Below are 26,168 nucleotides of genomic sequence, written 5' to 3' on the forward strand. Positions count from 1 at the left end.
GCTGTACCACTTTATATTCCCACCAACAATGCACAAGGGTTCCCTTTCCTCCACATCTTCACCAACACTTGTTATTTCTTTTCTTTTTGATGACAGCAATTATAACATATGTGAGGTGATGTCTCGCTATGGTTTTTTATTTGCATTTCATGATTAGTGATGTTGAGTGTCTTTTCTTTTGTCTGTTCGCCATCTGTATGTCTTCTTTGAATAAATGTCTATTCAGATCCTCTGCCCATTTTTGTGGGTTTTTTTTTCTGAGTTGTATGAATTCTTTATATATTTTTAATATTAACCCCTTATCAGATATATGATTTGTAGAGTGGTATTTTTAAAATAAAGTTGTCAGGTCCCTATGGGTTTCTTGTAGTAGCTACAGGCAATTAGTATTTTTTTATCAGCTCTCCTCCTTTTTGGAAATGAAGTCTCCATTGTCTTTCCAGCAATTATGTGAAAATGATTCTGGAGCAGGCAAGCAAAAGAAAGCTACTGTTATGTCTCAAGTAATTGTTCTTGATCCAGTTCCCTAATGCCCTTGTTCTGGAGTGGTTTCAAGGCAATGATGTCAACAACCTTTTTCTTGAGTCATCTCAGAGCTGAGACCTCAATTACCTACTATTGAACCCCAGGCACATTTTACACCTATAACACAAAAAAGGAACCAAGTTCTTTGCACTTACGATCACCACTGTTCTTATCTTCTGTGACACTTTATCTCTGCGTATGAAAGGAATATCTTCCCTCTTATAATTACAAAGGACTTTAGAGAAATACATTTGGTTTCCTCCTCTCTTACTGCTGATACTTTTTCTGTAGTTAAAATAATGTCTTTATTTTTCTAGGTGACGAAGATATCAGCGTGGTTTCTCAATACATCTCAAAATTGAAAGTAATTTATACAGGAATTGAAGGTCGGATCATGTTTTCTGCAGGAAGTCATTGCCATGGAAGTTTTTCGCTAATATTTCTCTCATTTTTGGCAATTATCATTGTTTTATACCAATAGCCAAAAACTCTCTTTGCCATTAATGTGTAGAACTGCATTTTTTCTCAAATGAGATTCAAGCCTGCCTTTGAGGAACTGGCTTTGTAAGGGCACAGACCGTCCTAAAAGGCTCCGAGAAGCCGAGCTTAGAGGGTTGTAAATGAAGACACTGGCATGATCACTCAGGATCAACTTAGTGAACACACAGGAAGAAAATTTAAAAGGGGCCCTATGAGGGGAAGGCCAACCATCTTTAGTTTACATATGCAAATTTTAATAAAATTTTGTTAACAATTTTAAACCACAGAAATCATTTTTCTCCTTTATATCCATTCTAATCCACCAAACTATTTATGTTTACATAGAACGTTATTATTTACAAGGGAGTTTTAAGCACATTATCTTACTTGCTGCTCATCACTTTCTTTGGTGGGCAAGACAGGTGTTGTTTTTCTCATGTGACAGATGAGGAAACTAAAGCTCAGAAAGGGTTGACTTGTTTAAGGCCACACAGCTAAAAGTTACAGATCCAAGACTTGGACCTAGGTCTTCTGACCTCAAGTCCGGTGCTCTTTCAACTCTATCCAGTTGCAGTTCAGAAAGATACTTGAGGGTCTCTTCAATAGCCCCAAGTTCATAGAGGACAAATCTTTGTTTTTCTGTGTTTTTTTGTTTTTTTTTGTTTTTCCCTTTTTAGCTCCTGCTGTTGTAGTAAATTTAATGGACTACACAAAGGGCAGCATTCTCTCTTGCACCACCCATGTGTCTCTGATGAGTGAGGTAATAGGAAAGGCCAGAGACTGCAAGTCAAAGGGCAGGAAGAAAGGGAAGAAGAGGGCACCCAGGGTTGATTTACATTATAGAAGAGAAAGAGCTAAAAGACATTTAGATTTGTTAAACATATATGTGCTAAGGAGTAACAGCACAGTGCCTGACTTGTGGTATTAGCTGTTAATAATTTTATGAGAGTCCGTCAATTCTGCCTCTATGCTCTTTCCTCCCTTCTTCCTAATGTGAAGATGTCATGAGAAGAGAACCTCAGACAAGATGAATTCAAAACCTGCACCTGTCCCTCCCAGCATGTGCCAGCACTATACTTATTCTAGTCGCCCCACACACACACACTCACCTCCCCCACTTAAGGGAAACCTAGAGGGGAGACAAGAGGTTTTTAAAAATGATATACAACAGAATTTTGAAGTCCTGTTTGCCATCAAATCTGAATAATCACCCCTAAGTCATTCTCAAGTACAGATATGAGAACTCCTTCCGGGTGGCCCCTCTGAGTGGGGTGCTCAGGAAATACCCAGACTGATGAGAGGATTTATGCCCAAAGAACAAACACTTGCTTAAGGTGGTAGTGAGACCATGTGAACCTTCTCAGCGTTGCATAAATGATCCAACAAGAAATGGGAAATTTCACTTTAAAAAACAGTGAGCAAACAGCAGCTAGAGGTTTGGAGAGGGTGTATGTTGGTTTCTTAATGTTTACAAATATTAAGTACTCGATACAAAATATACTTTTAAATTTCATAACCTCTGTATAAAGGCTGTTACAGTAAAATAATTCCCTCAGTTGAATGAATATACAGATTAGCTATAAATAAACAAATGTCAATAAGCTTGTAAGGAAAATTAGAGAAAGGTGCATTTGGGTATATTTTTTATGCTTGGCCTAGTAAACTAGGAAAAATCCTATTGGAGAACAACTTTTTAAATAGTTTTGTAAGTTTTCTAAATATGTATGCATGTATTATGCAGTGGTTTAAGAAATGACCTCAAAACACTTTGCAATTGTAGATTCCAAGCAATAAAACTGAAGATACGCTCTTTGTCTTTGGTAGTTATTCCTTCTTTCAAGCAAATACCTATAACCAAGATAATACGACTGAAGGAAAACTGACAGTTAATCACTGACATCATTTCCCTTGGTCATCAGCTGCTTGCCATCGGCTAACCCTCCCTATCCTCCTTCTCACCCAAAAAATGAAAAGAAAAATGAATCTAATTTTCAGATAGGCAAGAAGAGTAAATAAAGAATATTTTAAGTAACACTACTACGTTTTCTGGCTTTCACGTACAGGATCTAACATAGAAACTGTTTTGAGGCCTATAATGGTTTCCTAAAAATAAAAAATGTCCACATTAGAGAGTGTTGAGGATTTTAATTAATTTATCTGAACTGGATGTGCATCTCAGAATCTTCTTCAAGCATACAGATGACACAATAGACCTTGATCAATCAGATACCTTAAATACATCGGGTCGCAGAGCCGCCTTCAGCTGTTTGTAACAAACAGTAAGCTGGGTTCCTTAGAAGAAAGTTTAGGTTGCTAATAGCTGTCCGTTAGAAAACAGTTGCTCCTCCAGGGAGTATGTAGTCTCGTGGATGCATGGCTAGGCTTGCCAAAACAAGGAAAGGTCCCTTACTAGTTTCATGGGGCTGCTGTAACAAAGTGCCACAAACTGGGTGGCTTAAATTACTGAAATTTGTCATCTCACAGTTCTGGAGGCTCAAAGTCTGAGATGAAGTTGGCAAGGTTGGTTCCTTCTGAGGGCTTGAGGGAGAATCTCTTGCAGGCACCTTTCGAGCTTCTAGTAGCCTCAGGCATTCCTTGTCTGATAGATGATGTTCTCGCCATATCTTTACGTATCCTTTTCCCTCTGTACGTATCTGTCTCTGTGTCTAAATTTCCTCTTTTTATAAGCACACAGTCATAAAGGATTAGGCCCACTCTAATGATTTCATTGTGGTCATCTGCAAAAACCCGATTTCCAAATAAGGTTAGTTACAGGTACTAGGGTTTAGGACTGAAATCCTGCCACAGGACCGCAACGTATTTTCAGGGGACACAATTCCACCTGTGATAGTCCCTGGAGTGATCAGCTTGGTAGCCCCAAGGCAATCAGCAGCTGTGTCCTATATTATTCTGCATGTGAAAGGTTATAATGTAATTTTTATGCTGATAAAATAGGATATATTTTAGAAGTTATATGGCTCAACTACAGCAAAGTCAAAAGGAACCAGTTTTCCTATCTAATGCAGTCAAAAGGAGATGCTTTAAACTTTTATAACAAATTGGGAGATCTCAAATCTCTAGTTAGTAGTACTGAGACCTCTAAGAACCAAATGAAATACTTCATGAAAACATAAATAAGCTAGTTAGGGTATGAAAACAATTTAACTCTGATCCATGACAAAAATGGCTGGCATATTAAAAGCAACAATGGAAATTACAGGCTCATTTATCGGGATCCTTGGTTACCAAAAAAAAAAAAAAAAAAAAAAAAAAGGTCCATAAGCACAGACATATCAGAAGGATATTAGCTACTTCCCAGAGTCATCAAGAAGCATGAAAAGTCAAGCCTAGAAAATGGAGAACAAGCAAGGAAGGTGGGACATGGCTTACATTCAGGCACAGGAACAGTCTCAATACACCACCCAGTGCTGCTGGGTTCCCCTCCACTGCAGCTACATCCACAAGGGCCTTGCCTGCCCTACCGCCTTCATTCAGAAGGGAGCATCTAACGCACTGAGCCCAAATTGCCTTTCATAAAGATGAACAGCTGAGCGAGGACTTAACGCCACCCTGTTGGCTTCCACAGTGAAAATCAATGCCTTCTCTCCCACTTACCTTGGAATTCCTCCAGATAAACATGCTCCAATTCTGGACAATCAAAAATGAGAAATGACCCCTATGAACACTGAAAATTTTCAAGTACAACGAATATATATGAAATATGTTCAAAACAAAAACACTACCTTCTAAGTCTGTCTTGAAAACTATACTGAGCTCTTAACTTTCTCTCCAACAATGTTCATTCACATGTATGATATCCAGATGTTTATCCAGATATCCATATGTATGATATCCAAAAACACCATAAAAGTAAGCATTACAACCTATCTCTGGTAAGACAATCATTAAATAATTTGTAAGTGGATTAGTAATGTAATCATCCCCTAAGATATGTTATTACGTTATAAAGAAAAATAAATACGGCTAATCAAATTTCTAATTGAGCTTGAAGTTTTCAATTTGATGTTGATTTTTTTCCCAGCACTATAGTCTACATATGAAGTAAGGAAATCCATTTAAAGAACAAACATAAGTTTTATTTTACTGGTAAAATCACAATATATTAACTTTATATGTTAACATCAATACAAAAATAGTGTTTGGGAAAATTTCACTAAGTTATCATGGAGTAAAACTAATTTTGTGATCCTAACTTCTGTGTCATAACCAAGAAACGCTTATAGCTTCTTTCCTGCTATCTACAGCACAGATGTATTATTATTCTACTCAAGTTCTCTTCCTGTAGCCTTGCCTTATTCCTTACTGAACATCTACCTTTGGGTAAAAGGGAAAAGAAAAGATGAAACTATAACACCAGAGATCTTAGACACTACTGTAGAGTAAATCATAATGAACAAACTAGCAATGTAACCTCAGTAATGACTGTTCCCTAGAACTACACCACAGATTAAGTAGGCGGCTGGCTCCTTGAATGTGTGATCACTGCTTAACTTTAGCCATCCCTATCCCATTCAGGAAAGCCTACAGCAATGTACGTGAATGAGAGTAGCATTACCAGGCTAACATGAAAGCCAATATAATTCACACTTGAAATATAAAGAGATAAATAAATCACATAGAAACTGCAGTACTTAGATTCCATTCACTGCTATAAATTACTACTCATCCCCTTCAAAATTAATCAAGAGACACCAGTGCCCTCAATACCAGAACCAAGACAACTGCTAATCTCCACTAGACACCAGCCATAAGCTTAATGGCAGAGGTATCTAACGATGGGAGAAGAATACATAACAATTAGAAATACTAGTGAATTGTAAAATCAGCACAAATCCACACCATTTATAAAAGATGATTAATCTATTTATTATAAGACCACATGACTATCTTAAAACTTTTCATCAACACAGAAAATTAAAACAGTAACTTTGAGTACGTGGTGCAATTCAACAGTCTGCAATGCTATTTGCTACAGGCCATTCTCTAGCCTTCGGTGCTCAGCCAACCTGCCACCCTAAAATTATTTGTAGCCATCAGTGTCCACTCAGCTCCATCTATTATGTACTTAACTTCTTATAATTATTCAGTATTTTGGCCACATTCAGTATAAATTTTCTTGTTGTGGTTATTTGAAAAAAGAAACATCAACATCTATCTCTGTGCTCTCTTGTAATTTCTCAGCAGTGACACTATTATACAATAGCCCCTCCCCTTTCTTTCCAACATCCTTCTCTACTTCCTCCTTCTCTTAAAACATCTATTCATCCGATTCAAAAGTCTGGGAGTTTGAGCCTGAGTCCCCAGTACCCCAAGGTTAGTTGACCCAATCATCTTACCTGCAGCGCTGCTTCGGATCACGGATAGAGGCATGAGCCTTGGGTCTTCAGCACTTCTTTCATTCTGGCAACAGTCATACAGAAAGTGAGGGACCTAGATCACAGGCCACATCCCTGTCTCTTAACACCCTTCATGCACATGCCACCTCAACTCACCTCACCACCCCCACAAACAAGTCTCTTTGGACTGATCACCTTCTAAGTGCCAGGTGGTGCTGGGCTACACACAGGTGATACAGGGATGAGTAAGGCACATCCCTGCACTTATAGACTGTTCACCGCTGAGTGGAAGAGACAGAAAAAGTTAACATCTAAAAAACTCCTGGAAAAAGCCTGCACTCTCTGGGAGACACTACCTCTCCTATCCTAGGTAGTTCTGGTTGGACTGTTCATTACAGAACCAACCTCCTAGCCCTAAGTGGCAGCACATGACCGAGGCCTCACAACTACAACGTCTGATCTTTTTGGCCGAAGGATAGGCATGTGACCTAAGCCAAGAAAATAAGAATACTTCCACAAGCTTTTATACATGTAGAGACAAGCTCCTGTTTTTACCACTCTGTATCATCCTGTGATTCCACAGCTGCTTGTAACTATCTTCCCCCACATGAAGGCATCTGCAAGAATGACAGTGAACAAGACAGAAGCTGAGACAAAAAATGGACACAGAGAGTCCTAATACTATTCAAGTGCTGGGTAAGTCATACTGAGCACAAGTCCATCAATGCCTTTCCATGGTTGGGTTACATGAAAAAATTCGTTAACTTCTCTTGTCTGTTTTGTAAAGCAAAGTTGAGTTCTGTCACTTACAATAAAGAGCTTAAACCAGCCCAGACTAGGAGAAAATGTCAAAAAGTTTCCTTGAGCATATATGTGTGTGGAGGTGAGGGGGGTAGGCAGTCAAATAGAATAGTCCAGACATTAAGTAACATGTGTAAAATCCCTCAGGTAAAATTATGCGGTTTTCATTCTAGTACTACTAATACAGATTTAACAACTTTGGAAAATTATCTAAAACACATTTCCTTATAAAGGAATTTTGGTGTCACCCATTTTTTTCACTTTGAGTCACATTTTAAAAATTAAAAGTCACCCAAGAAAATAACTTGGCAACCTCTCCCTATTTGTGAGAGTTCCTGGGAATGGCTTACATGTCCTGGTTTCTTGCATGTTGCTCTAAGCTGCTCCAGGCTTCTCCACAATTTCTTCAGGTAGCCTCACTATCAACTCTCCATGCTGTACCAGTTTTCTCCACTTTGGACTGTCCCAAAAGATGGATATAGTACTCCCTTCACTCCCCAGAGCAGCTAGCATAAAGCTGTAGTGTTAAAAGAAAGCTTTACTAAGTGGGCATAATTGGAGGAAGTCACGATGAAAAAGAAAACGTATAACTCAATCTGAGACATCAATGCTCCTAAAAAGCACTGGCCAAGCCCATCACATGGAGTCCCTTTCAGGGTTCCTCCTTAGCTCCCTTACCATGAAGCAATGGAGAGCCCCGGGGTACAGTCCTTAGACTGCTCCACTTTTCTATTTATACTTCATCTCTCGATGGTCTTATCCAGTTTCATTACTTTACATCTGGATGCTGGTGATTGCCAAATTTATATCTCCAGCCTGGATCTCGCCCCTGGGATCCAGACTCACAAACACAACTGCCTACTTATCATCCCTAGTTGGGATGACTTATAAGCATTCAAACTTGACACTCCCAAAAATGAATTCCTGATCTCTTCGCAAAACATGTGCCACTCACCATTTCCCTCATTTCATTTAATAGACCCTTCAGGTCGAACCTTGGGGTCATCCTTGGCTGCTCCCTTTTACTCAAACTCACAAGCTATCCATTGGCAAATCCTGTAGCCTAAAAAAAGACTTCCACTTCTCAACAACTCCACAAGTACTACCCTGATTCAAATCACTGTCATTGCACCTGAATTACTTCAACGGACTCCTAAATGAATTCCTTGTCTCCACTTTTGCTCCATTTTAGTCTATTTTCAATACAACAACCACTGTGATTCTATTATAATAAAAGCAAGAGCATGTTGCTCACCTGCTCAAAATCTTTCCATTACACTCTAAGTAAAAGCGATAGTTGTCACTTTTAAAAGTGACAGTTGCCCTCTGAGATCTGGTTTCCCACCACTTCTCTGACATTACCTCCCCTCACTCACCATATGTGGCACCATCAATCTCCTTGTGTTATTCTTCCTACAAAACAGGCAGACACCCACTCAACCCTTGCTATTTCTCTACTTGGAACATGGACCCTCAAGTATCTGCATGGCGTGATTTCTCACCTCCTTTAGATCTTTTATCCAGTGTCCCAAACCACACTATTTAAAACTGTAACCCTCCATCCCTACTACTCTGTTTCCTTTCTCAGTTTACTTTTCTTCTGAGCACTTACTACTTTCTAACAGTATTTCCTTATTTTATTGTCTGTCTCCCTCAGTTTGAATGTAGGCTTATAAATGCACAACTAGATCCCTAGCATCTAACTGTCATATAGTGAGTGCTCAATATACACTTGTTGAATAAATTGAATCAACTATTCATAATTCCTTCTCCTATACCTCTCTGCCACCCTTGTCACTCAGTCTGAAAACCACAGTCCTTTCCTCCGATATTACCTCCTCCAGAGAAAATAATCAAGAAAGTAATTTGTCTACCTAAAAAAAAAACTCTTTTCATTAAGCAAAGCAGTTTGATTCTTCTTCTAACCCTTCTAAAACCAAAAGGCCAATTAAGTCTTCCCCAAGGATAGCTGCCTTTCTCCAAAGATTAAATTGTGTAGCCTCCTTCTCCTGCTCCCTAATATGAAGGTAATTACAATTTTTCTAACAGCATCCTTCCCCCCCTTTTGTTCTACATCAGAGATTAGCAAACTATAACCTGAGAATCAAATCCTGCCTGCCACTGCTTTATATAAATAAGGTTTTATTGGAATACAGCCACATCCATTACCTGGCATGAAATAATATTTTAATATAGTTTGATAGAAAAAAATCATACATATCAAATTAACAAAAAATAGTGAAATGAAAACTACTTTTCACTGCATTTAACAATCTTCTAGGGGCCTGTAGGCCTCAGGTTAAATGTGTCTCCTCTGTGTTTCTAGCACTGTTGAAGAGATGACTGGATACATAACACAGAGCATACTCTGAAATGGAGATACAGTATACTGCACCAGCAAGACTTACTCGTTTGCTCATTCATTCAGTCATTTTTATTCTAATGTTGACTATATCTGAAATTACAACTTGTACCGTGTTTCCCCGAAAGTAAGACTTATCCGGACAATCAGCTCTAATGCATCTTTTGGAGCAAAAATTAATATAAGACCCAGTCTTATATTATATAAGATCCAGTCTTACACTAAAATAAGACTGGGTCTTATACTAACTTTTCCTCCGAAAGACGCATTAGAGCTGATTGTCCGGATAGGTCTTATTTTCGGGGAAACATCTATCATTATACAATCTGTTAAGAAGTCTGCAAAACAGACTTTTATATTTCTATTGTAAAATCTATTGGTTCTTAGTAAATGATAATTTAAGTGCTTGCTTTCAACCATTTCTCAACATTTTCTGATATCTATAACTAAATGATTATACTGACAAACAATCTCAGACTGTCCTTTATAAATGTCAAAGTGCCTTATCTCTTTAATTTCATTTTATCCCCCAAGTGGAAACACTGATAGTTGTTTCCATAAACACATTTCAAAATGTGAAGCACATGAAGTAGGCGACACACATAAAGATGGACAGAAAGGACTGTGCAAAGGAAAATACTTGAAATACACCAGGGGAACATACTTTTTAAAGGGATCCAGAGTGTGACTACTTTTGGAAATAAAAGCTCTTTTCATGGGGCAATATTGACAAGAACATGAAGACTAGAGAGACAGATTTAAGTTTTAATTCTAATTTCACCACTCTCTCTGGCTTCAATATCCTTTCCTAAAAAACAGAAATAATACCATCTCACCGTTATTGTGATGGATGATGAAATGTGATAATGTATATGAAATGCCTGGCATCTAGTTCCTTTCCCTTTATAATGTGAATGATTAATTTTATATGTGTAGATTTTTGTACATCGCATTTTCTTTAAATAGAACTCACCAACTGCTATTGATTGAACTGTGTCCTCCTAAAATTCATATGTTAAAACCTCAAACCCTAACATCACTATATCTAGAGATGGGGCCTTTAGAAAGTAAAGTTAAATGAGGTCATAAGGGTGGGGCCCTAATCTAATAGGATTGGTGGCCTTATAAGAAGAGAGAAATCTTTTTCTTTGTCTTCCCACATGCTGGCACACAGAGGTCATGTAAAGCACACAGTGAGACGGTGGCATCTGTGAACCAAGGGAAGAGGCCTCAGAATAAAACTTACCTCACTGGCACCCTGATCTTGGACTTCCCAGTCTCCAGAACTGTGAAAATAAATTTCTGTTATTTAAGCCACCAGTCTATGGTATTTTGTAATGGCAGCCCAAGCAACTTTTTTCTCACCTAAATAAACAGAATACCACAATTTATAGAAGAACAGGTGAGGATATCATAAAAGGGGCTGTAAAATATTTTATTTTTCCAGTTCATCATGACATTTGAAATAATAATGTTCAAAATGCTATGGATTTCAATATGAAGAGAGCCTGATTAATCTTCTACTTGTTTCTGAGAAATTAGTAAATGTTTAAGGCTTGGTATTAAAGCACTGATTCTCAGAAACTCATACATATTCTAAAATTTTTAAGTGATTAAAAATATAATAGAACTGCTTACAAAAATGTTTCAAAAATTTACAACACGTAATGACCATTTTTTTAAACCTTGGAAAAATATAAGTGAATAATATCATTAAATGGTTTAGCTTTCCAAATTATATTTAGAGCTCCCACAATACCCAACTTAGTACCTAATACATGGCTGAAACTCAATAAATATATTCTGAATGAATACTACAACCAGTAACCAAACACAAAATGCTCAATCCTGAAAGATAACTTGGTTTCAAGGAGAAAAGCAAAGAATGAGATAGAATTCCAAACATTGACTCTTTAAAAATAATCATTTAAATTAACTTTCCTCGAGGAATGCAGTTAATTCCATATTTTTCTTTTGGAGAGACAACTGACAACATAAACCAAACATCTACGTGACCAAATTGCTTACATAATTTGGAATATAATTATATACATTCAGTGAAATGTAGTTGCAATCATACAATCACAAATATCTGTAAGTACTCAGTTTTCACACCTAAAAGGGCTATAACCTGTCAGTCATCCAGCAAGAGGAAGGAGAAGTCCCCGTTTGTTCTCAAAAACTTATAAAGGATGTCTTCTTTATAGACACAGTTAACTATGTAGAAAATGAAGAAAAAAGGGAAAAATAAACCTACTAAAACGCATTAACTCTAAATAAGAAAGCAAATCAGATCTTACTCTGTTTAGTGTTTTTCCACACTAAACAATCATTTTCAAGGTGATACAATACAAAGATTATTGGTCTTATCTGTTTGTCCTAAGGAGATTATGAATTATCTCTTTAAAAAATGGCAATAACAAGGGATGTATGTTCTAATAAAATTTGAGTAACAGGTGTAAAATGAAAGGCTATGAAACCCAGTCACTTTTAATTATTATGTTTGTGTTAGTCTTTATTAAAACCAAAAAAAATCAAAATTTCAGACATTGAATTACATGATATATACAAGAATATACAAAGGTAAAAGAAAAAACAGTACGTATCTACGAAGCTAGCACAGCAGAAATTTCAACTGGTTATTCTATCCCAAATCCAAATGTTTACATCCAAGACGTCACAGAGGTAACTTCTTTTTGTACCTAAAGTAAAAATAAATCTATTTAATAGAAGACAATAAAATAGGGTTCATTTGTGAATTGCCTAACAGTTGCATAGTTCCAGAGTATTAAAATTCTAACCTAAGACATATACATATGCATATTCATACCTAAGACATACACATATAAATTATATATCTATATCTATATATAGATATGCAAATTAAACCAAAAGAAATTAGCTGGCATATGCCACAGGTAATATTTATGTTTTAGAGATGAGAAAAATGGGAAGGTATAGTGACAGATTTTACAAAAACTCAAACAGAGAGCTGAAGTTTTCCTGGTACTTGAACATAAAATGTCTGTAATTGCCACCCTGTTTCAATATACATATAGTATTACTATAATTTGAAAGCTTATAATTAATAGGTAAACAGTCCAAACCTGAAATCTTCTATGAAATACATTTCATTGCTATACCACAACCATGAAGAGTAGTTATTTCATCTGACCAAAAAATAGTCAAAAATAGTAGTGAAAAAATAAAAACAGTAAAAAATAATGACAAATTTTTGCTCAAACCTCAAAATCCTCAAAATTCAATAAAAAAATAATATTAGCGTCCTCCAATACCAATTCATTTTGTGCTCTGGAGTTCATATAAGCTCAACTGCTCCAGAAATACTCAAGTCTGACAGGTAGCATTCAGTGTTACAGATGACAGCCTGAAGAGCGTGGCGCATTCTAGTGCTATGACTTAACCTCACACCTTCTTCTGGAAAGATTCTACGGGGTATAATGACCCTTTCTGCTTGGAATTAGGAAAGGATGAAGTCAAGGCAGTTCCTGACCCCCAAATCCACTCTATGTTTGAGCATGTTAAATAAAGAAAACAGAAAGAGCCATTTGTTAAGGTTGCTCATGTTTTAAAAGAATCAGTCACAAGGATTTCCTTAGTTTTTGCGTCCCTATTAAATTAAATGTCAGCATACCATTAAAAACAAAGAATAAAATTGCTGCTTTTCAGTTACCTTATTGAGCTCTGGAAACAGTTCTTGTATCACAATGTCCAATAAAACATAAGTCAGCTAAAGCACCAAAACAAAAATTTTTTTAAGACATTAGACAAAAAAAGCCATAAAAACGATAAACACAAAATTCAGGACTGTGGTTACTTCTAAATGGGAAGGCAGGGAATAGTACTGACAATATAAAACAAGCACACAAGTAGCTTCAATAGCAGCAATAATGTTGTTCTTAAAATGAGTGTTAGATACACGTGTTCACATGTGGACATTTTATTATTATCCTGCCTCATAATTCATTTTGTGTTAAGACATTTTATAAGTAACAAAAATTTAAAAGAAATAAACAGAATACAAACTTGTAACTGTATTACGATCTCAACAGACTATGTAGACTCTAAACATAAAAATGTTAACTATTGTTATTTTATGTAATCTGAATGATAGAATTGTCGTTTTGAATCTACTTTATTTCATGAAGTTTCTGTCTTTTCCAAATTTTCTATAACGAATATGTTTATTTTAAATCAAAATAATTAATGTTATAAAGAAAGAAAGGTAATCAGCAAAAAAGAGTAACACAAATAAAATATACTTTTCTTATTTGAATGCTGGAATTATATTGCCTTGATTTAGTAGTGTCACTTCACAGTTAATAATACACCAGACACCCTACTGTCTCATTCACCAAACCTAGCTAACTCTAATAAACCCAACCTGCTTTAATGATTTTTACCTGCTTGTTGAGAACTGGCTGCTGTAAGCCATCAAAAAGAAGTCTGATGCTTTCATACTTGGCTTCTTCACCAATACACTTGACAATCAGATCTAAACAAGAAAGCCACATGTGAAACAATTTTATATTATAAAGTGACTCATCGTTAAGTGGATCATAAAACAAAATCTCCACCCTATTTCCCACATATTATGCAAAACTGTAAATCAGAATTTCCTAAACCAGAGCTTCTGCAAGGGTTCTATGGTCAAGTTGAGAAATGCAGTACTGTGTGTCCTCTTTTTGGAGATTCACAATGCACAAAGCATACTGCAAACATACTGTATGTTACAGTAAAGAAATCTGCCTCTACTATTTAGTGATAAAAAATAGCTGGAAAATAATACATATTGTATTTTTCCATTCAGGTAAAATAAACAAAATAAAACCCTAAAATTATGTCTGTACATTAGTAAATACATGTATAAAAATGCATAGAAAAATGTCTGGGAGGATTAACACCAAACTGGAGCACGTGGCTACTTCTGCACAGTGAGAAGAGAATGGTTTCTACGTTTTACTCTATATATTTTCATAATGTTTGAATATCTTATCAGAAATAAAAGTTTAATTTTTAACACAGACTTTCCTCAATGACTATGACCACTTTGTTTCTGTACTTTTTGCATAATTACTACTAACCAACTGACAGAACAACCTTTTCTGGAAATGCTTAAACACTAATCTAGGGTCCAAAAAGTTCCAACTCATGTTTGACTGCACAGCTGTCATGTTATCACTCCTGTTACCAAAAAGAGCCAGTCCTTACTCAAATCTCTGCTGAATGTTTTCCCCCAAGCAGGAAAAGCAAACACCATTCTTAAGTATGTGTTCAAATATTTGTCCCTTCCCCTCCCCACAATCATAATGAAACTCTTAATGCTATTCAGAGAAAATTCTCACTTTATGTTGGCTTCTGTGAGGTAAATCTAAACCTAACAGGCAAAGGCCAAATTCAATTTACAATAAGCATAGTAGATCCTTGACATTTTTAAGCTTTGAGCCCAATAGGATCTTTGTGAATCCTCTAATTCACTAATACTACACAGAATTTTCCAATTAATATGCATGAAGCATAATGGACAAAAATAAGCAGTCCTTTCATATCCTTCAGTACTCACTAAGAAATAGCAAAGGACAATAGAAAGGCATGCTAAATAAGCTTACTCACCAGCTAAATTACTCCTTCCTAAATGAAAGTCTTAAAGTAGATGTGATTCAAATTTGTGCCTCAGCAAAATAACAAATTATTATATTCACTGGCTTTCCATGTTGTTTCTGAATATTAAAACTAAGACTGTTAAAACCATGAATGCTGTATGTTATAAAACAGGTGAGAAATTATTTCATCACCTACCTGTAGAAGACTTACTCAAAAATCACTTTTGTTCACTTTTCATTCAGACCAGGGATTTAACTTAATTGTCTTCACACAGAACAGGCAGGACTATTCTGAGACTAATTGTTCAATGATGAGAATTCTCTAAGGTACAGTCCTAAGCCCTCTTCATTCTTACTCTATATTTCCTGCCTTGGCATTATTATCCACTCACACATGACTCCCATATCTCTCTATACATACTGTACATTTGTTTCTCCAATTTCCAAACCTGGATATCTAAATGCTTACTAGACTTTTCCTTCTGAATAATTTATAGGCACTTCACACTCAAAATGTCCTAAACTAAGTACCCTCTGCTTTGACCCCTTGACATTTTTTCCCTTGTATTCCCAGTATTCTCAGTAAGAGATTACTACCATTCGCTTACCTGACGGTCCAAGCCTACCTCCTTTACAGGAGAGGTGATCATCCTCCTCCATTGAGATACTCTTGACTTGAACATGCCTCTATTACCATGTTTTGTCTGTATATCTCTCTTCCTGCTAGACTTGTGCTATCCAAGCACACTTTTTATATCCCTTGCACTTTGCATAGTGCCTGGCACACAGAAGGTGCTCAATAAATTTGGAATAATTTTGATCTTTTAGTCATACACATTAGTGTAGCTCTTCTCATGGTATAACACCAAGACTCCACCTGTCCCACAAACATGACACTGATTAATCTGATTATAAGTTATTGTTAAAAGAATCTGGCAATTTGTGTGAATAGAAATAGCCTTGTCTTAAAGTTCTTAGTGATAACATCATAAAAACCAAATTTTATTTAACTAATGAGTTCATTATAATTGGCCCTTATAACTATTTCTAAAATAAAAACTCACAGTAAAAGTTAGTTTCAATAACTACTATACATCGTGATCTCAAAGGAGTATTGACCTATATTAAACTACATCTCAAATATTATACCCGGAATGTAATTCATCATTTCTTCAAAAGTCCGTTTTGCTCGTTTTTGCTTATCCTGGAGAGAGTGAGGTTCAGTATTTTCACAGAATACAGCATCTAAAAATAGAAAAAGAAATATTTGCTGGAATTTTCACCTATTATTATAAACAAAGTATTTCCTCAGAGTGAAAATACTAATAAACCAAAAACAAACAAGATTTCTCACTCTTTTAGATCTGATTAAAATCTTTAAGAGTACATAAAACATGAAACAAAAACACATAAGAAAATGCAAACCTCTGAGAAGTGTTATAAGTGAGACCAAACGGTGCTCCTGAAATAGCTGTTCTAGTTTACAATGAAGATAGTAGTCAGTATACATTTCCAGGGTGTTTTTAAAGAGGATTCGAGTTCCCATTAAGAAATGATGAAGCCAGTCAGGAACTTGGAAAACCACACGTCCTGAGAAGGATTACATGGAATATTTCATTGTTAAGACAAATATATTATTTTAACATTTTCCAATATCAAAAACACAAATGGTAAATACTTTATTTGTAAACACTAGTAACTTTAATATGTTCAAGACCAATTATATTTAATTCTTATAAAAGAAGTACTTTCAATTTTAGAAAAAGTGAAAATGGCACAATATACAAGAGCATTAATTTGCATCCCAGAAGAAATATACATGAATGAAAAACAGATGTTAACAGGAACCATGTAGATCTTACCTACGTACATCAGGTAATCATAAATTCCTTCTACAGTCATCATCTCCATAAAATAGTTCTGATTTTGCTTTCTTTCTGTATTCTCAGCACGGTTTGCATTATTCTTAAACAGATCATTGAAAAGCTAAAGTAAAAGTTGAAATAATAAAGATATGTAGTTTATTACAGCTGCTCATAATAATCACTAAGGCTAAAGTAACACAGTGCAAAGGCATTTAAACTTTTTTCAATCAAAACAATATCAGATAGGTTAAGATCTGTCTCCAAAATTCCAGATATATACCCAAAATTGAATAAAAAACATGTCCCAAAACATAAAAGTCTATATTCATTTTAGACACAACAGATAATTCATTGTCCATAAAGAGCCTCTTTGTTTTTTTACACCAAAAGGAGCAAATGAACATATAAAGATGTATAAATGTATTAATGATAGCTAATTTTAAAACTAACATGATTTAAAAATTATAAATCACTATAATTAAAGGTTATTTAGAGGTGAGTATTAAGCTTCAAGCAAAGTTTATTTGGAAAATAATAGTCAAGGCCCAGAAAGGCCTAATCAATGTGGAAAAAAAAACAAGATATGAAGAATTACTTATTGCAAAAATCATGAAATGCAACTAAATTGCAGCTCTACTTATCCCCCAAATATGCAAGAAGTCTATTCTCAATAATAACAATCAAATAGCAGAAATTAAAGAACTAAAAAGAGTCTAACAGAAAAGATCAACAGGGCCAAAAGATAAAAAGGACAAAACCTTTGGTAAGATTGATCAAAAAAGAAAAAGAAGTCACAAACAATGTCAGGAATAAAAGGGGACACAATTACTAATGTCAGAGAAAATGAAAAGAGAGTATTACTGACAATTTCAGGCCAAAAGATCTTCAAATTTGGATAAAATGGAAAATTTGTTGAAAAATATAACCTACCAAAACCTGACTCATGAAATAATAAACCTGAAGAATATTATAATTATTAAGGAAATTAAATTTGATTGTAAAAAACACTCTTCTACAAACAAAACTCAAAGCCTAAGTGACTTTGCCAAAAAGTTCTACCAATTACTTAAAGAACTAATAATTCCAATTATAACTCTACCAGCAAATAGAAAAAGGTTAATAAAACCTTAATACCAAAATCCTACAAGGATAAAATAAGTGCACCCATAAACAGAGATGTAAACTTCCTTAATCTCATAAAGGATATCAGTGTAAGAGCTACACAGTATTTAATGGTGAAACACTGAAATCATTCCCTTTGTATAGCAGGTCCTAACCATAAATGAAACTAAACCTGCCATCATTTGCAGGTAAGTGTGTAAATCTAAAAGAATTAATAGATATATTACTAAAATTTTTAATATAAATCTACCAAGATTATTGAATACAAAAAATCAGTACACAAAAATCAACTATATTTCCATTTATCAACAATAAAGCTATAAAGTAAAAAAAAAATTAGATACTTTTTATAGTAATAACAGAAATGAAGGTGTTTTTGGGGAGAGAACTGTTGTCCTTTGAGCTCACACAGCTCCCCAGGCTGGGTACCACTCTGGCACTAAACTGAGCTTCTTGCAGACAGGGAATATATCTCTATATTCCCAGCACCTAACACTCAATAGTAGGCACACAATAACATAATTACTTAATGAATAGATCAAATATTTTATAAGCCATTAAAATTAGTAATACCATGAAATAAACATAAATATATTACAGCAAGTAATTCCTAGTTTATTGAAAGTTGGTGATTTATAACCTAAGAAAAACACTGTAAAAAATCCCCTAATACAGAAATGGTAGAAGTTTGCAAATACATTATCTAAAGAAACATTTAGCCCGTTAAAGCAAAGAACCAAGCAACAATATATAATACACTCCTTACACTGTACAACTGATTTCCATATAAAGGAAATATAAAGTCCCATCCATTTCCTTAATACTGGATTCTCCCTTTAATGGAAAAGTCAACTCAAGTAGGACAACTTCAAAGTTAGTAGCTCTGTAAGGCAATGTGCAGTACCTTCTTGTTGTTTTCTGAAGTAGGGCTGAGAATGGTCAGTTCTGGTTTACTTGGTTTAGGCTTTGGAGATTCACAAGAATTAATGAAATTCATGATGAAAGGTTCCAAATGCTGACCTTTCTGTGGTAATACAGAGATCATGGTATGAAAATCGAAAATCAAGATTATGATTTTTAATGTCACTAAAAATCAACCCATTAAAACTCATTGATATTTAAACACGCTTAAAACTATCATGTTATAGAATACACATAAATCAGTTATTCACCTCTTTCATTAGTTTTCCAGGAACAGACTTTATAATTTTCCCTGAAATCAAAAATAAAATATTAATTTTATGAAGTTATAATACACCTCATAATTGCTTCCATGAATACTTCACTATGTAATTTTAAGTACTAGATAGCCAAGTGAAAAGTAAAACGATAATATTTTTAATTAACCATTTTACACTTAACAGAAATTTACAATAACTATGGCATTCTTAACTATTTACAGATACAACATTTGGGATTTACTTCAATCCATTTGGGTGGGAGGTGGGGGAAGGAATGGACAAGTGTTGATAACTCAGGAATTCATTATACAAATTTCTCTACTTTTGTGTATATTTGAAATTTTCCACAAATGTTTTCAAAAGATTTTAAACAATGGTGAATACATAAAGATATCTATAAGTATACAAAAGTTAAAAGAAAAAAGTATTAAGAATGGCTACATTTAAATTGGCTATTTGAATAGTGTATATTCTGAATTTTAGATTAAGAATATATATTCTAATCCTATTTACCAAAATTTATTCTTATTATAAAATAAGAATAGGTTCCCTTATTATAAAATATCAAATATCTTGAGATTTTCTCAAGCATTTAGCAACGACCGAAAATTAGTCAAAATTGGCAAGTACCACTTAAATTTCTTTCAGTTCAATTTAGAAAAAAGTAGTCTTACAGTAAGAGCAGGAGACATAATAAAAAATAAAAACAGATTGTTTTAGGACATACAAACCATCCAATCCTCCCATCAAACTCCTGGCTTCACTCTATAAACCACTTTTCTAAATTAATCTGAAAATGCTGATTCTTTTCAGTTTACTCTCTTACATGATTCTTTAAATTGACTTACCAAGATTTACATCTGGTAGTATCTTATCAAGGAACTGTGTTTCTCCACCATTGGGGGAGAGAAAATCTGCTAGAAGTTGACTATTACTCAGTTCTGGATGCTGCAGAAGTTTCTTAAATCAACAAAAATAGAAAAAAAAAGTTTAAAAATCTAGAACGGTGATCAAAACTATTTTTAAGTGATATTTTTACACCAAGAAAACAAGTTTAAATCTTCAAAAGCTATTTTATATTCACAATAATAACAAAACCATATTTATAGAAAGAACAGTATTACATAGCAGATAAGCACTCAAGCTCTGCAGTCAGACCTGAATGGGTTTGAATTCTGGCTCTTCCATTTGCTAGCTAGGTGTCCCTAGGAAAATTCCTAAATTGCCTAAGAGTCAGTTTCCTCATGTGCAAAATGAAGATAACACTACCTACTTTGTAATGTTGTTATATAAAGCATGTATATAACAACAATCTGACACACATGAAGGAAGATTAAATAGCTAATATTATTTCTCAGTTTCTCAACTATAAAACAAGTATGACAATATCATACAACTTCCTTAATAATTAAAAGAAGTTGGCATAAAGGATTTTGCAGACAACTAAGTGTGGAAAATAAAATAATTTGGAAAATCTGTTGTCTGTTCTTCTTCTAATACAATTTAATGACTATTTTCTTACAAGACAAACTGGTTTTTAAAGACAAAATTAACCAAGTCTTATATAATATTTAGTTTTGTAACCGAAACAATTACAAAACTTTATGAGCAGAAATCTATATAAACAATATACCAGTACTGTGACCTTTAACTCCATAGTACCAGGAAATATTTCTTCTTCAATGAGGTACTCTTAGAAAGAATTAGTGAATTTAAATAATGGATTAATGATATCAACAAAGACACAGGTTAATACAAGTATACACTGTGTTCAAATATCCTTTTAGTAAATAATTAATTCATATCTCAATTTTCACACCACCAAAAAATTATATAAAAAATGCTTTCTGGGTTAAAGTATTCAACAGTTCAAATGCAGGAAATAAAAGGTAAATACCTTGTTATACTGTTGAATATTTTTAATTTAAAAAGTATTTAGTTTGGGCTACAAGGTAACCAAATTTAACTGAATAACACTTTTAAAAAAAAAAACTACAAAACTCTATGCCCAAATGAAAAACATTTTTTTTTAAATAAAACAAAAGTACCACTCTAATCTTAAGTACTTGATTAATAAAACATGGTCATTAGTTTTAGAGCAGTTTCAAATAAGTTACTTTTAATCTGATTTACAAACAATGGAAATAATATACCAATACATTGTTTACATAACACAATGTACACACACAGACAAAATGGAATTCAATTCCAAGTGGTAAACAGTAGTCAGGAGATCCCAAGAAACTGGAAAAACATCTTCAAATTGCAAAAGGAAAAGAAATGAGGAATAAAATAGGAGGGAAGACTCCAAAGTTCAGAAGTGCTAAACACAAAATCAAACAAAAAAAAATAAGACAAAAATAGCAACAACTACCCAGTATTCTTAGAATGTAATATTTTACACCCAAGTTTTTTCGTCTTTCTTTAACTTCCCACACCAAAACTAAGCCCAATGTAAGACTTTTTTCCTCTAAGAAAATATCTATTATTTCATTGGTTATCAATTTTTTTTAAAAAAGTATAGTTTGACAATAATTCATTTCCACATAGAAAAAAATTTTTAAATAAAAGAATTTTAGAAATCCACATTGACAGGTATTTGTGAAGCAAAGCACATACATACAAGAGAAAAAGAGACAAATTTGAAAATGCTACGATTAGCAATGATTTAAATTAAGTTGGTGCTACACCTGTAGATATTCCTGAAACTCTTCTCTCTTTGACTTTAAGAATTCATAATTTTTGGGACCAATGATCCTCTTGGAAGGAAGCTGGGCATCAGGAAATGTGCCTGAAATTAATATATATGAAAGTTATTAATACATTCTACTGCTATTTTAAAAATTGAACTTACAATTTACTATGGCAAATTCATATTCACAATGCTGCCTTGTAGAGATGTGGCATTATCCCTCAAATGATCTTGACAAATATCAGAGAGCACAGAGATCCAGACCAAAGAACTTGAGTCTACTGATATCCAAAATACCACCACTCTTCACTGACACAGGTATAATTAGCCTTCTATACTAGTAAAAAAGCTTCAAAAAATTATCATGAGATTATTTTGAAACCAGTCGGATTTTATTAGACAAAATCTTACTAATGAAATACTAAAGAAATAATTTCTCATGGGGGGAAAAAAGGTATCATTAGCCAATGCTATATAAGCTTAAAAATAAATTTAAAAACCATGGACGTGCTTTCTCAAGTAGGAATGACTTTAGAAATTTTAGTATCAAAAAGCAAAAATACCGTTGGAAATCCAACAAACTTTGATTAATCCAGGATTTTAAAGTATGGAGATAAATGATCTTCTCTTAAGTCTAAACAAAAAGGAAAAGTTCTCAAAGAAAAAACAAGACAAAGTTAGCATTGCATCAGATTGGCAGAGACAAAGAGAAAACCATTTAAAGACAAGTACAAACTCAAAATCTAGGCAAAAAGTATGGAGTGGGCCTTGTATTTTTTAATCTTCCTATAATCTCATCACAGGATTTGCTCTTATAGCAGGGTTAAGAAGGTTCCCTGCTCTTCCCAATTCAGAACCAATCTGAATTTGGATCAGGGGCACTCCACAGAGCTTTTCTAAAATAAAAAAATTCAGAATACACAAATCAAACTTACCAATCTACATACAAAATGACTGGAAATACTTCACAGCTATACCCTTGATATTAATAAAATAAATGGGTAGACAAGAGACTAAGAGATGAGAGGCAAAACTGAAAAGAAAAGGTGCTCTCCATTTCTGATTGATCTACCCCCTCAAAAGAGACACCCATCTACAAGTTTTCTTTCCATAGCTAAATCTAAGAGCTAAATAAAAACATTTTCCATGATGCATGGTAAGCATGTCTACCAAGCAAGATGATGGTAAAAGAACAGAACAACTGTGAAATGCCTGGTTTAAATTATCCACCACATCAAGATAAACAAAAATTAAACTGGAAAGAGAACTTTTTCTAAAATACAGTTAAAGAACATCTATCTTTTCCATTTTAATATTATTGTTTAAAAAGCAATAAATGTGCATTGTAAATACTTCAAAAATATAAACAAGCAGAAATAAGATTAAAACAGTATATTCCTATTATTAATAGCAATGTATACAAGTGTTACCATTTACATTTCCTTAGTACTATTACTTAAAATCAAAAAATTAATCAGGTTCAACTTTCAGGAAGGCTAATGCTAGAATGTAATGTTTTATACAAAAAGGAAAACATACCATGAAATTCTGTTAGTTTTGATTCAAGTACATAGAATTCAAGATATCTTCTATAGACAGACCAATGTTCAGGCTCATGCCCAACTGTAAATTTAATGAATACAAACTGAGTAATAAATAATTTTACAAACTACTACTAAAAGGATGCAGTATTTGAAAATTAAGTATGCAAAGCTGGAAATTATTCCAGTCTTAATAATCTATTATTTCTTGGCATTACATAATTAACATTTTATTCCATATTTTAATTTTAAACTATCTAGAAGAGATTGATAAATTTCACCTGTTTATTAAGTTCTCAATAATACATACATTTTTCTACAACAGAATCATAGAGCTGACAGCAACTTCCAAAAATTATGCAATTATGGTTATTTTTTAAATGACAAAAATTATGTATTTCATAAAAAAAATTGTAATCAATTTTGGATCTTTCAAATATTTACTAATTGCCCTGATCTAATACAATATAGAACAGCGCTTTCCAAGTTCCTGCCAATTCTGAAAATGTTCTGTATTAGTTGCACTAATATAGTAAGTACTAGTCATATGATACTGATCACTTGAAATGTATAGTATAAGTAAAGTAAGGAACTGAAAATTTAATATAATTTCATTTTAATTGCCTCAAGTGGCTAGTGGCTACCAAACTAGACAGCACAAACTAATGGTTTAAAGACTGATTTAGGTCAGATTGCCTATTCCAATCCCAGTTCCTCCATTTACTAACTATGCAAACTTGAACAAACAATCTCACAGTGCCTTAGTTTGCTTAGAATAAAAATAACTGTATTTAATACACAAAATAATCCACCTAAAGCATTCTTGCACAGAGTAAGCACCCCAAAAATTCACATTTCACGTCATTCTAGCATTGATTTGGAAACCCAATGGATCAAGTTAACTAAAACCACAAGAACCCAAAAATAACACTTGTATTCAGAAAAAGCCAACCTGATATGAATGGTTACAACCTATAAAGCAAATTCTATTTTTCTTCTTCAACATTGGCCTTAAGAGATCTATATTATATTTAGTTTCAATTTTTAAAATCCTGAAATTGCTATTTAGCTATACATATAAAATCAATGTAGTATTTAAATGATACTTTTTTTTTTTCATTATAGGCCATGGCTTCCTAAAAGCACAGTACGTTGACTGTAAAGGTCTGCAACACTGATGACAAAAATTATCCCTGGAATACAAGATTCTCTGGTTTAATTTTATGGTTAAATTATTAAGCCAAACTTCTTAAAATAAAAAACAAAAATCAAAAATGGCTGTCCAAAAGACAAAAACAAAAGTATATTGCCAAAATATTTAAAAGTATATCATACATAAATCTTTCAAAAGGCAACAGAAGTTACTACACGCTCACACAAATTTATTTGTATTGATAGCCATTTATAGCTGAATAGTCAAAAGTTTTAAATAATTTCCTGAGAGACAAGAACCATGTGGGAAGAGTCAGATTTTAAGTACTAGGCACAGGAAGGAATTAAACCTAAAAGTTAATCAGTCTTTCTTTTCAATTCTTTCCAGAACTTAAAATGCCAATCAGTAGAAACAGCACACAAAAGATGCAAACAAAACTATGATTGAAACTGAAATCAGACTATAATATTAACAATGGTGTGTCTGTACACCTATTAGAATGTTGTGATAGAACAGCAACTAGCAAAACTGAATGGTAACTACAACAAAATCAAGTAGCACTGACTCAGAACTGGACACAGCAAGACCCTGCCTCATACTTAGTTAACTACAGTAGGAGAAATCATAGCTAGCTACTCTGAGCATTCTTCCCTCCCCATTCCTATGCTTTGTGTTCTTGAAATAGGATCAGCTTCTGAGAAAAATCAAAAAACCTAATACTTTTTGAAAAATAAGGGGAATTATTAGCACCGACCTTCCCACTATCACTTAGTCACTCCCCTCTCTTAACCATTTCCTAACACTGCCACTTTTTTTTCCTTCTTTCCTCACAGATAGTTCCCTCTTACTGAGCTCAACTTTATTTTTCTGCTCATATTTCCCAAAATATGCACAATTTTTATGTGCTTTTGCTTACACCAACTACCCCACACCTTGGATAAAGTCTAGGGCAGTGACTGTTTATCTCACTATGGATGCTGTTTATCCTGTCACTATTACATTCCACACCTAAAACAATCAAAAGAAAAAAAATAGCAAAACATAAAGAAAACTTGTAAAGTTGTGTATGATCATATTTTTATCAATACTAATGTTCTGACAACAATGGAGGAGAAACACTATCCTAATTAAATTGGTATAATACCTGATACAGTGCTATATGCATTAAGAATAGCCAATTAAGTTTAATGGCTAGTGATGATGGGAGCAAAACCATTAAAAGGACATTATATTAAATGCCTTGTTGGATTGTCAGATGTCTTACAGTCATCTACTCAATCAATGTTGGTTGACCATATTAATTAGTTAACTGGTAATAGTGATAACCTAGAAAATTCTAAGCTTTCATTCCATTTTCTGTTCTGGACAATTGTCTTTTAGATATTCAGTTATACTCAATAGTTAGAAATGATAAAATGTTTATCATTCCTGATAAATATAGACTAATGACAATCTTTTACGAAAG

At 33.9% G+C, this 26,168-nt stretch overlaps 2 protein-coding genes and 1 long non-coding RNA gene across 8 annotated transcripts in view; 1 reads left to right on the forward strand and 2 right to left on the reverse strand.

Moving 5' to 3' along the window:
- NT5E (5'-nucleotidase ecto) overlaps window positions 1-2,817 on the forward strand; it is a 55,784-nt gene extending 52,967 nt beyond the window's left edge. The window contains exon 9 of the mRNA XM_019743248.2: window positions 843-2,817. Within this exon, the coding sequence (XP_019598807.1) occupies window positions 843-1,006 (164 nt within the window). The 3' untranslated portion in view covers window positions 1,007-2,817. The remainder of the gene's footprint in view (window positions 1-842) is intronic.
- A 799-nt stretch (window positions 2,818-3,616) lies between these two features.
- On the reverse strand, window positions 3,617-6,627 carry LOC141571682 (uncharacterized). The gene is made up of 3 exons (XR_012496664.1): window positions 6,519-6,627; window positions 6,363-6,426; window positions 3,617-3,743 (listed from the first exon to the last, which is right to left on the reverse strand). It is a non-coding gene; the product is annotated as an uncharacterized LOC141571682 (long non-coding RNA).
- Window positions 6,628-12,009: 5,382 nt separating this feature from the next.
- The window catches only part of SNX14 (sorting nexin 14), a 68,698-nt gene continuing 54,539 nt past the window's right edge, over window positions 12,010-26,168 (reverse strand). For 4 of the 6 annotated variants that reach the window (XM_074333264.1, XM_019743246.2, XM_019743247.2 and 1 more), the window contains 11 exons: window positions 23,549-23,632; window positions 22,008-22,108; window positions 20,166-20,277; window positions 19,309-19,349; window positions 19,041-19,160; window positions 17,012-17,135; window positions 16,575-16,739; window positions 16,299-16,394; window positions 13,950-14,041; window positions 13,220-13,276; window positions 12,010-12,227 (listed from right to left, as the gene is read on the reverse strand). In XM_074333264.1, coding sequence (XP_074189365.1) covers window positions 12,189-12,227; window positions 13,220-13,276; window positions 13,950-14,041; window positions 16,299-16,394; window positions 16,575-16,739; window positions 17,012-17,135; window positions 19,041-19,160; window positions 19,309-19,349; window positions 20,166-20,277; window positions 22,008-22,108; window positions 23,549-23,632 — 1,031 coding nt within the window. In that variant the 3' untranslated portion in view covers window positions 12,010-12,188. The remainder of the gene's footprint in view (window positions 12,228-13,219; window positions 13,277-13,949; window positions 14,042-16,298; window positions 16,395-16,574; window positions 16,740-17,011; window positions 17,136-19,040; window positions 19,161-19,308; window positions 19,350-20,165; window positions 20,278-22,007; window positions 22,109-23,548; window positions 23,633-26,168) is intronic. The other 2 variants (XM_074333265.1, XM_074333263.1) reach the window with 1 other exon arrangement.

Source organism: Rhinolophus sinicus, linkage group LG05 (assembly GCF_036562045.2).
Source record: "Rhinolophus sinicus isolate RSC01 linkage group LG05, ASM3656204v1, whole genome shotgun sequence".
NCBI classification, from domain to species: Eukaryota; Metazoa; Chordata; class Mammalia; order Chiroptera; family Rhinolophidae; genus Rhinolophus; species Rhinolophus sinicus.